Source organism: Mauremys mutica, chromosome 8 (genome assembly GCF_020497125.1).
Source record: "Mauremys mutica isolate MM-2020 ecotype Southern chromosome 8, ASM2049712v1, whole genome shotgun sequence".
NCBI lineage: Eukaryota > Metazoa > Chordata > Testudines > Geoemydidae > Mauremys > Mauremys mutica.
Genome location: NC_059079.1, coordinates 56956466 through 56972184, shown reverse-complemented (window position 1 = coordinate 56972184; position 15719 = coordinate 56956466). Strand labels below are relative to the sequence as shown.

The window sequence follows — 15719 nt, the reverse complement described above, 5'->3', positions numbered from 1 at the left end:
AGCTGACGGTTAGAGCCGTTTTAAGGAGATACAACCGATTTCTGTGACTTGCGCTGATGGCGGCAGCCATGTATGGGGCAGGGGGGGATTAAAACAATTCTGTAATCCTGGCCATTTCCTTTCGATTGGGATTATGAAACCAATCATGAATATCAAAAGCTGCAGCTTACATCAGCAGCCTGAGAGCAGCTGCCGGCAAAGACTGCAGCAGGAAAGAAGTGAGGCAGAACCAGGGCTGGCTTCCATTTCACTCAGAGAGGCCTCCACCCTCCCACCCCCGCTCTCCCCATTCATCACCGAGCCCCGTCAGTAAGGTGGTAACTGGTTTGGACTGGGATGGCTGCCTAAGAGCATTCAGGTAAGAATCATACTTAATTAAAGCACGTTGACACTTCGAAACCTACTGGGGCTGCCTCAGGCCTGTTGGAGCTGTTCCCATTCTCTTCTGCCTCTGTTCTTAGGAGCCAAGTGCCCCATGTTATAAAGGGGAGACTGATGAACTAAGGTACCTCAAGCCCAAGTGCCCTGCTGGTGTGATGTGCAATGGGACAAGAGTGTGACACGCCACTGCGACTGCCTGGAAAGGTAACACACGGCTGTGCTTGAGAAGGGTGGGGGGGGGGGGGTCTTCCAGGGTACATACGTCTTGCATGGGGTAAGTGCCAGCTTTAACCTTCGGCTCTTGTTCTCCGCCGCAGTCTCTCTAGTGCCACTGATCTATCCCACTGCACCAGACTCCTGTTCTCCAGGAAAGCAGCCATCTGTCTTCAGTCTGCTTTTCTAAGGCAGGGATATGCAGCCTGGTGAGAGTGAGCTGGCCAGGCATTTCCTGACCTGGGGCCCTTTAGGAGGGGGGAGGAGCTTCAGCTAAACCTTGGTGCGAGTGAGCCAGGCACATCTGGATGTTGGGGTCTCTTAGTAAGAAAGGGGAAGATGAATTTCAGTGCCCCATTGATAGGTCTCTTTCTGTGCTGTAACTGTTAGCCACTGTTTTTTGGCTGTTTAATGTGATTGTCCTGACTGGGTTACCTTGTTCTTGCAAATCCCCTTTCCAGAAGTAGGGAGCAGTTAACTTTTTGGGTGCTTGTTGCAAATTACCTTTGGTGCTCTGTAGTGCATGACAGCCCCTGTGCGTCCTGGTGAGTGTCTGTCCTGCATCTGAGCTTCCCAGAGAAACAAATTTCACTCCCTTAGTGGGAACCGCACTCCAAGAGCTGCACTTGAGGAGTGATGAAAGTAAATCCAAAGCTGTTTTACTAGGGAGTCACTCATCTCCCGGGAGAAATCAAGGCAGGATTCAGATCTATCAACTCGAGTGTGAACTCTTCCTGATAGGCAGATAATCCACAGCTCTGAACACAAATACCAGGAAGCAAGACATTGTGGAGGAAAACAGCTGTTGCCGTGTATGTGCATGTCTTGTGTGCCAGCATGGGTTGGAGCTCCTGTGTTCACAACACCCCAGTAGGCTGCATGCTGGGATCTGGGTATGCAAGAATGAGGAAGGTGATCCTAAAACAGCTTCCATCCTGTCAGCATCAATACTGTAATTCCAGTTCTCTCTCCCCTCAGTAAATCCTTTACATGAAAGAGCAGAACAAGGTTGATTCTTCATTGAACTCCATTCAGTTCTAGCACTGGCTGCTGCTGCCTCTGCTGAGAGATGGGTATGCTTGCATGCTGGCCTCATTCTGTCGGGGCCAGCTTGGAGAAGGGCCCAGTAACATTTCCTCTTGCAGTTTGCAGTTGCGGCATTGGCTTGGAAAGCCCAGTGTGCAAAGCTAAAGGCTATTCCCTCCAGAGCGGTGCGGAGGACATGGATGGAAGGACAGTCTTTCCTCCCCCATCTCTTTGCTCACTGGCATATCAGTACCCTACAGAAAATTGAGAGAATGCAAAATCAGACACCCAGTTTCTGAACCCAAGATGCCCCAAACTCCCCTTGCTTTGGCTTAGCTGGGTATTGCCAACTCGTAGGATATTTGGTGTTTCCCTTAAAGCTGCAGCTCCTGGAATCCTATGATCTCATGACAATATCAGCTTTCCTAATTTTGAATACAAGTAAGTTTCTAGCCCTCTGATTGCAGAGAAAAACTTGAAAACACGACTCCCAAAGGCTCAGAACAAACCCCAGATTTATTGTTTCTTGGAATCTTTGGATCTGGGGAAGCCTGACTCCTGATGCTTGAACTTTTGGAGCTGGCAATACTGCTAGCCCACCTTCTACGTATTGCACTCTGAGGCATACGAGCCTCTTGCTATAAACCACCTGGGGACATTTGCATTCCATGTGGCCAAGCTGTGAGCTGGGCTAAGGTTCCCTGAGGCTACAATATAACCTAGCTCTAGGGCAGGCTGGCTGCATCACTCCCCACCTCCTCACAGTCCCACATATTGCCAATAACCAGAGTGACACTGGCCCTCTCAAGTGGGAAGAGGCCAATACACCTGTGACTAGACAGTTGACCCCCAATTAGGCTTGAGAGAGGGCACCTGAGCCCTAGAGAGAAGGACTAGGAGACTGGGACAGGTGAGTCAGTCTCTCAGAATTTAAGAGTCGGACACAGGCAGGGCAGGTGAGAGCTGCTGCTGGAGGAGGGGGGAGAGGGAAGGGCAGGAGTTGCTTGGGAGACAGCTATGGAAGACTTGGGAGAGAGACGACTTTGAATGGGAGCTGGAACAGGGCTGCTGGTGAGAACTGACCAAAGCTTAGGGACTCCTGCTGAGCAGAAGGCTCGGGAAGTGGCCCCAGCTAGGCCGGAGGAAGCCCTGCCTGGAAGCAAGAGAAGGTGGTTGTGGGAGGGTAGGTTCCCCTGAGCAGGGGTAGGACTCGCAGGCAGGGAGGCTTGGAGGAGTGGAAGGCTGCAGGAGGGGGAGCCCTCGGGCTGAAGACCTGAGTGAAGACAGGTCGCTCTCAGGTAGGGAGGTCTGGAGAGCAGGGCCCTGGATCAGGGGCAAAAGGAACTGGGAACAAAGTGCTGCTATTGACTGTCGGGTGGGTGAGCAGGAGGTGAGGTCCCTGGAGAAGGGGATGGAAGAACTTCTGTATCTTGTATGTTTACTTTGGGAACTGGAGGATTGTTTAATATTACAAGGTTTTGGGGGAATTACTGTACTGATGTATGTGAATAAATTGTGCCCAGAGGTGGACTTTGTATCGGACACTGAGAAACTACATGTGTCACTTTCATGAGTAGAAGAAAGGGGAAACTGAGGCTGGGCGCACTTGTGCTGGGACCTGATGCTGGAGGGCAGTCAGAGGTGAAGGGCCATCGTGACGCCATCCTTGCTTTGTTAGCTTTTCACACGTGAAGGAACAGAATGTGCCCCTGCTCTTTGCTTTGACTTGATTGGGTCACTTTAATACTGGTCTCCAGTCCTACTAAACAGCTTCCTGGGTGTGTAATTGCATGGCGACTCGGTGGTTCAGTCAGTAGGCAGCATGTCCTTTTACTGACACGAGTTCCAGTGGGGACAAGGGGCGGAGGGAGTGAAAAGTTAGCAGGACAATGCGGGAACGTCTACACAGCAATAAAACACCCACAGGGGTGAGTCCCAGAGCCTGGACTCAGGCTGTGGGACTAAAAATGACAGTGTAGATGTCTGGGCTCGGGCTGGAGGAATCTCCTTGGGGGGAGGATCTCAGAGCCTGGGCTCCAGCCAAGCCTTGTCTACACTGCTATTTTTAGCCCTCCAGCCCGCACCCTGTGAGCCCAAGTCAGCTGACCAAGTGCCACAGGTCTTGCACTGCTATGTAGAGGTACCTTGTGATGTAGAGATGGCATTTTCCCAACTGCCAAAATGGCATCCAAGAGAGAAGCCTGCTCCTTCTATTCAATAGGCGTGAGTGACTGCGCAAGATGGAACTGTAGCCAGGGTTATGCACACACTCCTGCTAGTGGTCAGACACTTTTGATGGGTGATTTCTTGGACCTGCAGGTAGTGATAATAGAGACCAGGTCACTGGGGCTGAAGAAAAGGAGGGGTATGGCTGTGAATGAGCTGCATTTGCCGTGTGAAGGGAGAAAGAAGTTGTAGATCTGAGCTACAAAGGGAGACGTGGCATACATACTGCAATGAGACTGCTGAACTCGAATTAATATGCAAATTAGATACAATTAACTTAGGTTTAAACAGAGACTGGGAATGGTTGGGTCATTAAACTAATTGAATCTATTTCCCTATGTTAAGTTCTCCTCACACTTTCTATGGGTCATCTCAATTATCACTTCAAAGGGTTTTTTTTCTCCTGCTGACGATAGCTCAGCTCAATTGATTGGACTCTTCCAGTTGGTATGCATACTTCCACCTTTTAATGTTCTCTGTATGTATAAATATCTCCTGTCTGTGTGTTCCATTCTATGCATCCGAAGAAGTGAGCTGTAGCCCACGAAAGCTTATGCTGAAATAAATGTGTTAGTCTCTAAGGTGCCACAAGTACTCTTGTTCTTTCTGTGGATACAAACTAACACAGCTGCTACTCTGAAACCTTTGTTTTCCATGTACTGCATCTTTAAATCTGCAAGGACACTGCTGTCTGCATTGTCAGCTGGCCACTTGGGAGGCTATGTGGCTGCAGCCTGTTGCAGAGGGGAGATGGATACCTCCTGGGGTCGTGCTGTCTGTCTCTCTCTCATGGAGAGTCTCTGCTTTTGGTTGTGCTTGTTGTTCTCCTTAATCTGAAACAAGTCTGCCAGAGAGACAGGAAATGATCCTAAAGGCACCTCTCTTGTGGTAATTGCTGTGTTGCTCCTGTGCAGGCCGGGCACCTCCCCAGCAGGGAATTACACCAGCTGCAATTGTACCTGAAACATGTCTGAAGCGTGAGCTGCTCCCAAACACGCTCAGGCCCTGAGTGGTTCATCCCTGACACAGCAGGAGGTTGCTATAGAGTGTCATGGATCCACAGGCTTTGCCTGCCAGACCCCAACAGCTCCTACTCTTCCTTCAGGGTAGTCCACACACCCTCACTGTCTCCAGGACTGAGCCTCTGAGCTTCAGCACTCCTGCCTCACACCCTGAGCTTGGCCCAGTGAAGCCAACGGAGACAGACTCCTGGTTGGAGGGTTGGGCACTCTTCAGGGACACAGGCACCTCAGAAGGTATTTGCAGGGACACCCGGCAGCCTTTCCAAACCAGAGCAGGGCTTATTAGTCAGCTGGGACACAGCACTGGAATTCCTTAGGACACATGGAGTAATGAAGGGTAAAGCATAGTCCATCTGGCCAAGCCAGAGCAATCCACCAGCCAAGCTGCTGGGGTTGGGCACCATTCTGGGCTCTCTGTGTCTCTCTCCCTTTGTCTGACCCTGATGAGAGCCATGTCTCTCCAGGGGGCTAACTCTTCTCCCCTTCCTGTCACTACTCAGTCCTCTGTTCTCTAGCTGGCCTCTGCTGAGAGGTGGGGGAGGGGGGAACCACCTTCCTCTTGGCTGTTGATTGCTGGGTGTCAGTGTCCTGGTCAGTGGGGTTTCCATTGTCCACTTGGATTTTTCCATTGGTATGGTTTGGCCTTGGCCAGTCTTTTAATGAGCCATTCAGTCTGTCTCTAGCAACCAGATGACAGGCACACCTCATGTCTCCTGCACTGCCCCAAGAGCAGACTTAACCCATATGCCCCCACTGGGTAGCAATGCAAAGTACAGAGGGAAACTGAGGCACACATAGGCATCATAAAAATATTACAGAAAATTCCCACCTTGTCACATAGGGTCTGATGGTCCCATGGACATGTAGTGCTGGCTTTTACAGGGCACAGCACAAACCCACAGCTAAGTAAGGAGCCTGATATGAAGTGGGAATCATTTCCTGGCTAAGGGTTACGTTCTCCCAGCCCTCCACAGCTTCCCAGTTATCACAAGTGATTTTGCTGTCAATATTTAACAGCAAGGAACCATAAAAGCGCTCTCGGATTTGTGCTGGGTCATCGGGTCTTGTGTGTTGGTGATGTCCCTTAGGACAAAGGCCCAGTGAGGGGTATGCTGTGCATTGATTCCCTGGGTTTTGCTCATCAAATCTTGATGTATGAAAGAATAATGTGTTTAGAATAATACTATTTCTTTTCAGAAATAGCCTCTAGAGGCCAAAATGGAGATCTGGACCCCACCTTGCTATGCCCTGTGCAGACTCATGCTAATGACAGTTCATGCCCCGAAGAACTTAGTTTGTTGAGACCAGAAAGAGACAAGGTGGGAGAGAGGCATTATTATTATCCCCCCATTACAGGTAGGAGGCTGAGAGACAGAGAGATTAAGACCCAAATGCTTAATGATTTTTGATTGCCTCAGTTTCTGGGTGCCCAACTTGAGATGCCTGGAAGGTGTCTGACTTTCAGAGGTGGGTGCTCTGGACCTATCTGACAATCAGGCCCCTTGTAAGTTGTCTGAAGTTGGGGTACCCAAAATCACTGGACACTTCTGAAATTCTTGGCCTAAGTGACTTGCCCAAGGTCACATGTGGAGTCTATAGGCAGGAACTGAACCCAGCCCAGTTCCTTCTCTACAAGGTTGGGCTTTCAAAACCCATCCTGGCTTTCCAGGGCGTGTGAGTGACATGCATGGACAGAATGAATACACATCTCATGTGCCCTAGCTGTGCACACAGCCAGGCTTCAGACTAGGAGGCTAGGGTGGAGCGAAGGTGGATGGTGAATTTCAGTCTGGTTCTCAGCAGAACGTGGCTCCTCCAGGTTTGCGTCTGGTCCATGGTTTGAAGAACATCCAGGATTGACTGGCCCTGGGGGCTGAGTCCCCAGCCTAGGGACTGATAAAGCAACGTGCAGTCAGAGCCTGCCCCTCCCCTCACCTTTGAAAAGCCCACATAACTCCCTCCACTGCCGCTCTCCTAGGGCCGCTTTACCCGCCCGTGGGTCTCAGTTCTACCAGCCGCCTCCAAAAATGGAGACTAAACAAGGGACATTCCTGACTAGCAGCCAAAGGCGGCCAAGCTTCCACCACCTCCCCTCCCCTCCCGCTTCCTCCTTCCCGCCCTCCAGCCTCCCTCCCAACTTCCCTCCAAGCTGGGACTGAGCAGCTCCCCACGGGGTGTAGAATTCCACCCTCCCACCTCAGCTAGCCGGGGCTGTGCAGCCAATGGGGTGGGTTTGTAGCCTCCCCCCCCCACGTTCCCACCCCTCCCCTCTGGCCAAGCAAGTGGGTAGCCATGGCGACACCGTGGGCCCCTCCAAACATGTCTTACCTTTTATAGCCAGCGGTTCCGTGGTTAGCATGTTTTTTTGCTTGGGTGCCCTGGTATGCACGGGGCCGGCTCCCCGGGCTCTCTCAGCTTGCACAGCTGGGTCACTGGAGGGAGAGGGGAGGGGAGAAGGGGGGCGGGGGCACCCCAGCTGCAGAGGGGAGTCACCCAGGCAGTGAACTCGGGCGCTGCTGGCAAAGGTTTTGGTTTGGTTTTTGTTTTCCTGCCTCTCGGTTTCCGGCCCTTGCTCTAGCTGGAGTGCTAGGAAAACTCCACCGCGTTTAACTCGTGGGAGTCGTGGCAGAGAGAGGCCTAGCCGGGGTCCTGCTGTGAGCCCTGTGCTGAGCCAGCTGGTCCTGTGCTGCTTTCCCCCCACCCTTGTCCCCTCCAGCTGGGGTCCTGCTGCGATCCTGTGTGCAGACTTGCCCCCTCACCCCTGCTGGGGTCCTGCTGCAGTTCCCTGCGCTGATTTCCCCTTCCCCCTTGGCTAGGGTCCTGCTGTGATCCCTGTGTTGACCTCCTCTCCCCAGCTGGGGTCCTGCTATGATTTCCCCCAAAATAGCTCTCACGCTGCCCCCTCATATTTGGTGTATGTCTCTCCCGAGTGCAGTTCTGCTCCCTCCTCACTGCCTGGTGGTTGTAACGGTGCGGCTATAAAAGGTTAACATCTGGGGGCGGGAGGGGTGCTCTTTTTCCTGCCTCCCTCCCATGATCATCCCTGCAGTGCTGCATAGGAAAGAGAAATGAGTGAAGAGGGCCGGAGAGCGGACTAGCCTCTGCCCGGCCCTGCCTTGAGGAGTAGCTCCCGCCTTGCGAATGGGGCCTCCGGGATCCAGTCTCGGGGAGATGGAGCGCCGCCGGCACCACTGGCAGCTGGTTCGCAGACACTTCTGTCCCGTGGTGTAATCTGGAGCCTGGATGGAGGTTGGGGAGGAGATTCTCCCCACCACTCAGTTGTGGGGAGAGCTCCTGCGTCCCACACAGAAGCAGCACACCATTCCCAGCTGACTCAGGAAGGCTTGGTGAGTATGAAAGTGGAGAACTGAATAGGATGTGGGAAGGGGGATTCCTCAGTAGTTATCCCATGCCCTCTGTCTGGCTAGGACAGTTGAATTTCAGACCTCAAAGGAGGTTATACAGGGCTGGGAGTAGGTGTTTGTGGTACAGGATGCAAGGTAGGGGTCATTGTGATGCATCTCTGTGAAGCCCAGGCTCAGCTGGTGTGGCACATTAGGAGGAGACCCCGGTATTATCTGAGTGCTCCACTATTACCCCCAGTGCCACAAGACAGGAAGGGTGCTCGTGGCTTAAGGCACGGAACTGGGACTCAGGAGATCTGGGTCCAGTTCCTGGTTCTGCTACATGCTGACTGTGACAGTGAGCAGATCACTGCATCAGTTCCCCCATTGCAAGATGCAGGTAAATAACCCTCCCTTTCCCCTTACTCTGTGTCTCATCTAGTTAGACTGTAAACTCTAGGGGCAGGGGCTGCCTCTCGCTGCGTTTGTACAGCACCTAGCACAGCAGGGCGTGACTGCATTACAACTAATTGATTTGGGAATCTCAGCTGTGCATGTCCTGACCTCCCTTTGACACCTCCATGTCACTGGACCACACAATACTGTCACAAGTGGACACTTGGAGTTGTACTCACTTAGGCAAGCTGTGATTTTAGCCTCTTGTCGCCTATGGCTTCTGCATAAGATTCTTCCAGTCTGGTGTTTTTTTAAGATACGTATTTCTGAATGAGTCATTGGGACTCCAAGGGCTTGTCTGCATGGGGAAGTTTTACATTATACTGATATAGTTGTACCAGTATAACTCCCCCACCCGCCATGTAAGCGTTTGGAAGAAGGCCTGTTTTCGGTTTAGTTTATGTTGCTTGGGAAGAGGGTTAAGCTAAATCACAAAAAACTCTTTTATACCAGTATAAGAGCATCTACGTGGTGGTGAGAGGGTGACTATATTGGTTTAAATTTACATCTTAGTTTATACCATTCTTTCCTCCTGTAGACAAGCCCTAAGCAGTGAAACTTCTGCTGAACTTGGAGGTGAAAAACAAGTTTCGGCTTCTTTTTTGCTCTTGGAAGATTCCCTGGCTAACATGTTGAAATGCGTCACATTCATTTTTTCCCCTCCAGACATGTGTAACATCTTTAACCGCTTCATTGCTGCTTTGTGTGTGAGGTAGGCTGATCAAAGCACATGTGCAGTGCTGCCTGGATACTCAGTGTAGCACTGCGTTACATTCCAGGCGGGTGTTGGCACATCAGTGGAATACCACAGCAACACACAGGCATTGGACTGCAGGATCATCAGCCTGCAGTGACCTGGGTGGAGGGTGATTCTTTGGACTCCTGGGCTCTATTCCTGACTCTGCTACTGACTTGCTGTGTGACCTTGGGAAAGTCACTTAGGCCAAGGTTTTCAAAGGTGACTAATGATTTTGGGTGCCTCCATTTTTGTTTGCCCACCTTGAGACACCTTAAAGGAACCTGATTTTCCACCCTTTCTGAAAATCAGGATCTTCACAATGCCTCAGGTTGGACACCCCCATTACTAGTCACTCTTGAAAATCTGGGCCTTAGCTTCTCTGACTTCATGGACCTCATCTGTCAGATGGGGGTGAAAATACCTCCCCTGCTTTTGAGGGATGCTGTGAGGATGGGTTAAAGTATGCAAAGGGCTTTGAGATCCTCAGGTGGAAGGTGCTACAGAAGGGCAAAGTCATTACCATTTTAAAATGGGATGTGGGGTAGCTCCCAAGTGTTCAGAGCCAGCTACTTGGGTTTAGGGAAGGCACTAAATATGCCTGTTCTCGCGGCTCTGTGTAGCTGGGAGGGCTGGGCTTGGCCATTGCTCCTTGACAGCATCCAGTCGCTACATCCCAGCCAAGGCCATGTGGAGAGCCATGTGGTAAGTGGAGATGGCAGCAGCTCTGTCTCTTCTGAACAGTTTGCTGTGAGGCTCAGGTCTGGAAACAGCTCCGGGGGGAGTATAGTTCTTTTGATCCAGGTTTTCCCCTTCCCTCCCCATACTGCCCTTGTGTTTGAAGTCTCTCTCCCTGTGACCTTCTGGAAAGTCCAGGAGAATGTTTCATGTCACTTGCTGATTTCCCCTCCAACCCCCCAAAGCCTGGTCAGAATTCTGCTCTGGCCCTCACCCTTGTGCCCACTCTTCAATGTCCGTCTCAGCCTTAGGCGAATGCCTGAACCTGCTCACTCTTATCCTCAATCTCGACTTGTGGTGAGGGGAGGGGCCACAGAGAGTGTTTGCCCACTGTCCTAGTGGGAAACCTAGGAGAACACTGGGTGTCAGGATCCATCTAGCCTGGGGTACATCTATGTATTTCTAAATACCAGTTCCCACAATGCAGCAATACAAAGGGTCACACCTGGATTCGCTTAAAAATAGTAATTTAAACTTATTTTGTAGTGGAGGGACTCAGCTTTCTGCACTGGAGTCCATCTGACCTCACCTGGGGCCCTGACCTTCCCAGCTAGGAACTGCACATGCAGTCAGCTTGTGATGCCTAGAACGAGGTCTTTACTCTAGGGAATGATCATGCGGGTGCGGCTGGAATTAACATGCTCACCCAACCTCTGCTCTAAACCCACACAGAACTGACCCACGCCTGTCTGGGAATATCTTCTCTTGCTCTTCTCCTGGCTCATTGCTTTCCTGCCCCTCTGCCCGGCTCCACAGTTCTGGGAGAGGAGGTGCCGGAATGCCACAAGCAAGGTTCTTCCCCTGGCAGCCAGCTGAAGGCAGGACGTAATTGAAATCTCAGCAGATTACTAGCCCAGCCTAGCGAACTCAGCATTAGAAACCAGTCTTCTGGAGGCTGATCCACACCTTCTGAAAATCACCAATGTTCCCTCTGATGCTATAGACAGATTTGGGAGTGGAGGAGCCCTTGCTACGTGCTGACAACTAGCAGTAGCGTGAGACTGGATGAGCCGAGTTGGGGGTGGGTCTTAAACTTCCCCCAAAACTTCATTCAGGCTGGTCACTTTCCTAACTCAGCAGTTCTCAGTCAATAGTGGCTCTTAATGACTAGCTGGTTCACTGACTGAGGAGAGGCAGCATGACTGAGAGGCTAGGCCGGGGACTGCAAGTCAGGACACCTGAGTTCTATCTCAGTGTTGTCACTGATCTGCCTATGTCATGCACTTAATCGCTCAGTGCCTCAGTTTCCCTATCTCTAAAATGGGGATGATAATACTCACCTGCATTTGCAAAAGCCCTCGAATGGAATGTACGAGATAAATGCAAACAGGTATTTTATCTTATAACTGCCAGGAAACACCGAGTCTGGAGGCCCTTACTGCTATTCTAAACCATTTATACAGGGAGAGGAGACAAAAGCAGAGAGAGAATGACTTGTTTAATGTGTCTGAAGACAAGGAAAGTTGAAGTGCCCATTGCCATAGACAGAGTTCAGTTCACAGAACTTGTCTCTTCCTCCCTGCTTCAGCCTAGTGCAGTAACCGATCCGAAAGCCGCGCTCCACTCTCACTACATAGGATTGCGATGGAAAGTATAAAATAGCGAAATGGCAACGCCAGGTGAATTTCTGCCTGCAATGATGGTTGTACCCAAGAACTGCACACAACTGTGGGGAGGGCCTGTTGGCTAGTAGTGGGAGCAGGGCCCGAAGAGCTGGGATTCCTGACTTCTGGTCCCCGGAATGCTGTGAACTTGGACAAGTTGCTCGGTCTCTCTCTTTGCCCTTCCTTGACACAGGGATAATCAATAAACATCTAAGCTTAGTGGGGCAGGGACCATCTTTTTGTTCTGTCTGCGCAGCACCTCGCCCAGTGGGACCCTGGTCCATGACTGAAGCTCCTAGGGGCTACTGCAGTGTAAATAATTGTATGCAGTGCTTAGAGACCTTTGGCAAGGGCTGTGTGGAGCTGGCCAATGTTATTAGTGGGGGCAATGGGAAAAGCAGTTCCCTGAGAGTGGGGTGTGTAGGCCCATCCAGCTGTGGTGCTGCAGAGAGCTCCCTTTACAGTCCAGCTGAGTTCTGCCCTAACTGCTGTTTGTTTTCTCTGAAGGGGCCCCCGGGAGGCAGAAGGCCGGCATGGAGGGGAACTCGCCTACGGAGAAGAGAAGAGCTGTGAAGGGCACGAAGCAGCATGGCAGGAACGCCAGTAGGAGCAACCTCCCCGCTGAGAGTGCCGAGCCCAGCACTGACCAGCCTGTCCGAGTGGCCTTGGAGCCAGCGGGGCTGCAAGGGGAACCGGGCAGGACCGCTCGCTCTATTCTGGAGGGCAAGGTGAAGGCTCTGAAGGAGAAAAGGTCGACCGTTAAGCAGGGAGGAGCAGTGTCCCAGGAATGGGCCTCTCTGAAGAAGCCCAAGGCCAGGAAAGGGAAGCTTGCGCCAGGTCCAGCGGTGGTGGAGGGAGTCCCCCAGGACGCAGTGGTGGAGCCGCGGGCTCAGATCCGCACCTACCTGACGGACGTGCTGCTAGACAGCCATGACAATGTGGACTTTGGGCAGGGTGCCAGGGGGCCTGTGGCTGCAGACCTTTACGCCGACAATGTAGAAGCTCTGAAGGCTCAGAGGACAGTGGGAGGAGGCAGTGCCTTGGGCTGTGGTTCAGCTGAGGAACTCTGGAGGCTCCCAAGCCCAGGAAGGAGCATGCAGGAGAATGCTGACTACTGCTCAGAAAACAGGGCCCAAAGGGGCTCCCCAAATGGGCTTTGGGGCACCAGCTCCACTAGGAATCCTCCCTCAAGCAGCCAGAAATCTTCCCTTGAAGACCATGGCAAACCAGCCCCCTTTGGAGAAGAGCTGGCTCAGGCTAGGGACTCGGAGAGCCTCCCCCTGGCTCAAAAGGATGATCTGTGCAGGGGGTTAGCCCCATCAGGGCGGCTGTGGAGGGCTGAGAGCTGGGACAGCCTTGGCAGTGCTGCGAGTGTTGCCAGCGGGCTGTCTCTGGCTGAGCGGGTGGAGAGGAACCGGGCTGTGCTGCAGGAGATGCTGAGCCTGTCGAGGCAGAACCGCTCTCCTCTGGAGCCTCATCGCTATGCGAAGGAAGCGCTCATGCTAGCGAAGGATGGAGCCGCTCAAGGTGGGTATTTGATGTGGGAGCATCTCAAGTGTGTGTAATGGGCAGGGGAAGTGTCACAGCCATCTTAACGCTGCTCTGCCATGCACCTTAGTCCTGCCTTGCAGTACCTACCCCTGCTGTCCACTCTGAATTACATGGTCTCACTCACTGTTACTTACAGATGCCCTGCGAAGAAAGCACAACAAACTGGGGTTGTGACCATTGCCCATTTTTGCTCCTTTATGATAGGAAAAGAAGGCCTGAAATGGGGGGGGAAGGGGGTTGAGGGTTTTTGTATTTTTTTTTTAATCACAGGCCTTTTCTCCACAAAAAAAGAGCTACCACTTCAATTAAATCAGTGCACGTTCCTTATGTAGTCACTTAAATTCAAGGCCTTATCAATGTAGCTTAAAAATGAGGAATGGCAAGCCTGGTTGGAGGCTTCAGATGTGGTTTGCAAGTGTTCACAGCTCAAAATTGAATCTTTAACAAAGACAGCTTTTCTGTCAAGTGTTTCTCCGGTATTTCTGTTCCATACACATACAACCCCAAGATTTTACAGTGTGTGAATAAAAATCACCTCTCTCAATTAATCAGGTTTCACTTGTAGAATAGATCTGAGGTCATAATGCTGCCAGTTCTCCAGTCATCCATAGTGTCTTCCAGGTTAAACAGAAGAGCCAAGGCCTGAATTTCTAATATTTAAAATACAAGCAGAAAAAAAGCCTTTTTCAGGACACTTTATCCATACAGAAAGTGGTAGAAGCTCAATTTTTCTTTTGGAGATCCACCCTTGAATTACTATGGACAGTAGATCAGCAAACTCACTACTTGTTTGTCTCCAGAAGTCTCCACCCCCACTAGTGCATCATTAATTCGCTGACTCCCTGTCAGGGTGACCATTTCTTTCCAAAATATGGCCTAGTGCTGTGTGAGCTCTGTCCTCGCCATATTATAAGGGAAAGGCTGAGTGAGGAGAAACAAGACTGTCCTGTAGAAAACTGTAGCTCTAGGTACAGTGGCCCCCAAATCCCTTCTCTGTGGGAATGGGTAGTGCACCATCTGCAGGGGTTGCTGAGTGAGTAATCAGCCTTCTTAGTGGAAACATGGCTAGGAAGGCAACAGTAGCTCTCCTTATCACTATCTCATGAAAGCTGAGACCACCCAACTCAGTGGAGTGATCCGAGTCCAAGTAGATTTGTTTTAGAACAAACCCTAGTGAAGCCCATGCTGTGCTCTCTTGCCAGTGGTTCTGTACAAAGATATCTTGGTGTCAGACCAGAAGGTATCTCAAAAATCCTCATATTGCAGATTGGAAGCCTTTGAAATACGCTGCATTATGGCGACATAATCTAGAAGGAAAGGATTGGCTTTGGAGGATGAGCCCTGAGGTTGGTTTGCGGGTGAATGGGATCTGTAGTGAACAGAAGAGCAGGGTCACTTTCACACCCCCTGCTTTACCTGTTGCTGAGGTGTGCGACTCGATGTGCGTCTCTGTTCTGGGTTGCAGAGCTGCTGGTGAATGACCTGGACTGGGACTCTGGGGTCTCACTGCAGGACTCAGAAGGGTACAGGTAAGAGTTGAGAACACTGCGGGAAGGAAGTGAAGATTGCCCCCCCCCCAGCATGTATTTTTAAAACTAGTAGGCAGTCCCTGGTGGGTCTTGGTCTGGTTCCTAAACTTCCCCCTCCCCCGTAGAGGTGGCCTTTCCCCCTCACACACACAAGGCCAGAACGAAGGTGCTCTCCCAGGCCAGCCTGGGGGAAGCTGGCCCTGCTGCTGCTTGTGTTCAGCCGCTCTGAGGTTCTATGGAGAGCTCCAGTCTGCAGGGCCACGAGTCAGGCAGCTGTCCCCAGCACCCAGTTCACTCGAAATAGCAATCGCTAAATGCGCAGCGTTCCCTGCCAGTGCCCCTTGCCCATGGATGATTGGGAACCTGGCACCGCTAAACCAAGGGTGGGAATTGCTTTCGCTGTGCTTTGTTTCCCGGCATACACATGGAGAGGAGCAGATGGAAACATACAGTACTCTGCTGGAAGCTTTTAACATAACACAACTTTATTTCCAGACTTCAGAAGGGTAACACACAAGAACCCAAAAGCAGAGAGACAAAACAGGCTGCTCCCTAAGACAGAGAAGCATATCTCATCCCTTTCTGCAGGGTGGCTGGCAGCTGATTGACTGCTGCTATGTCCAAATCACACACTTCCCTGTAGCTTCCCCCAGCCTTCAAGCAGGAGCAGGAAACCCCCTATGATTTAAAGTGATAATGTGTAATTGTAACAGTTTGCAATACACCACCCACTTGAACAAGAAAAAATAACACACACATCTAAACAGAAGGCTAAAAGGAGTAAAGTCTGGGAGAGCAGTTAATTCTAGGCTCCCGTCAGCGCCAGCTTGTATTAGTTCATTATAAGCCCTGGGGCTGTTGCATTACAGGACTTGTTCTTCTCAACTGGAGCC

The 15719-nt window shown here is 51.3% G+C and overlaps 1 protein-coding gene across 2 annotated transcripts in view; it reads left to right on the top strand.

Annotated features, from left to right (window-relative positions):
• Positions 1-239: 239 nt before the first annotated feature.
• Positions 240-15719, top strand: part of KIAA1614 (KIAA1614 ortholog) — a 50031-nt gene continuing 34551 nt past the window's right edge. Inside the window, exons 1-4 of one of the 2 annotated variants that reach the window (XM_045028401.1) lie at positions 240-358; positions 462-585; positions 12254-13273; positions 14763-14826. In XM_045028401.1, coding sequence (XP_044884336.1) covers positions 12280-13273; positions 14763-14826 — 1058 coding nt within the window. In that variant the 5' untranslated portion in view covers positions 240-358; positions 462-585; positions 12254-12279. Of the gene's footprint in view, positions 359-461; positions 586-7819; positions 8216-12253; positions 13274-14762; positions 14827-15719 lie in introns of those variants that run through there. The other variant, XM_045028400.1, reaches the window with a different exon arrangement.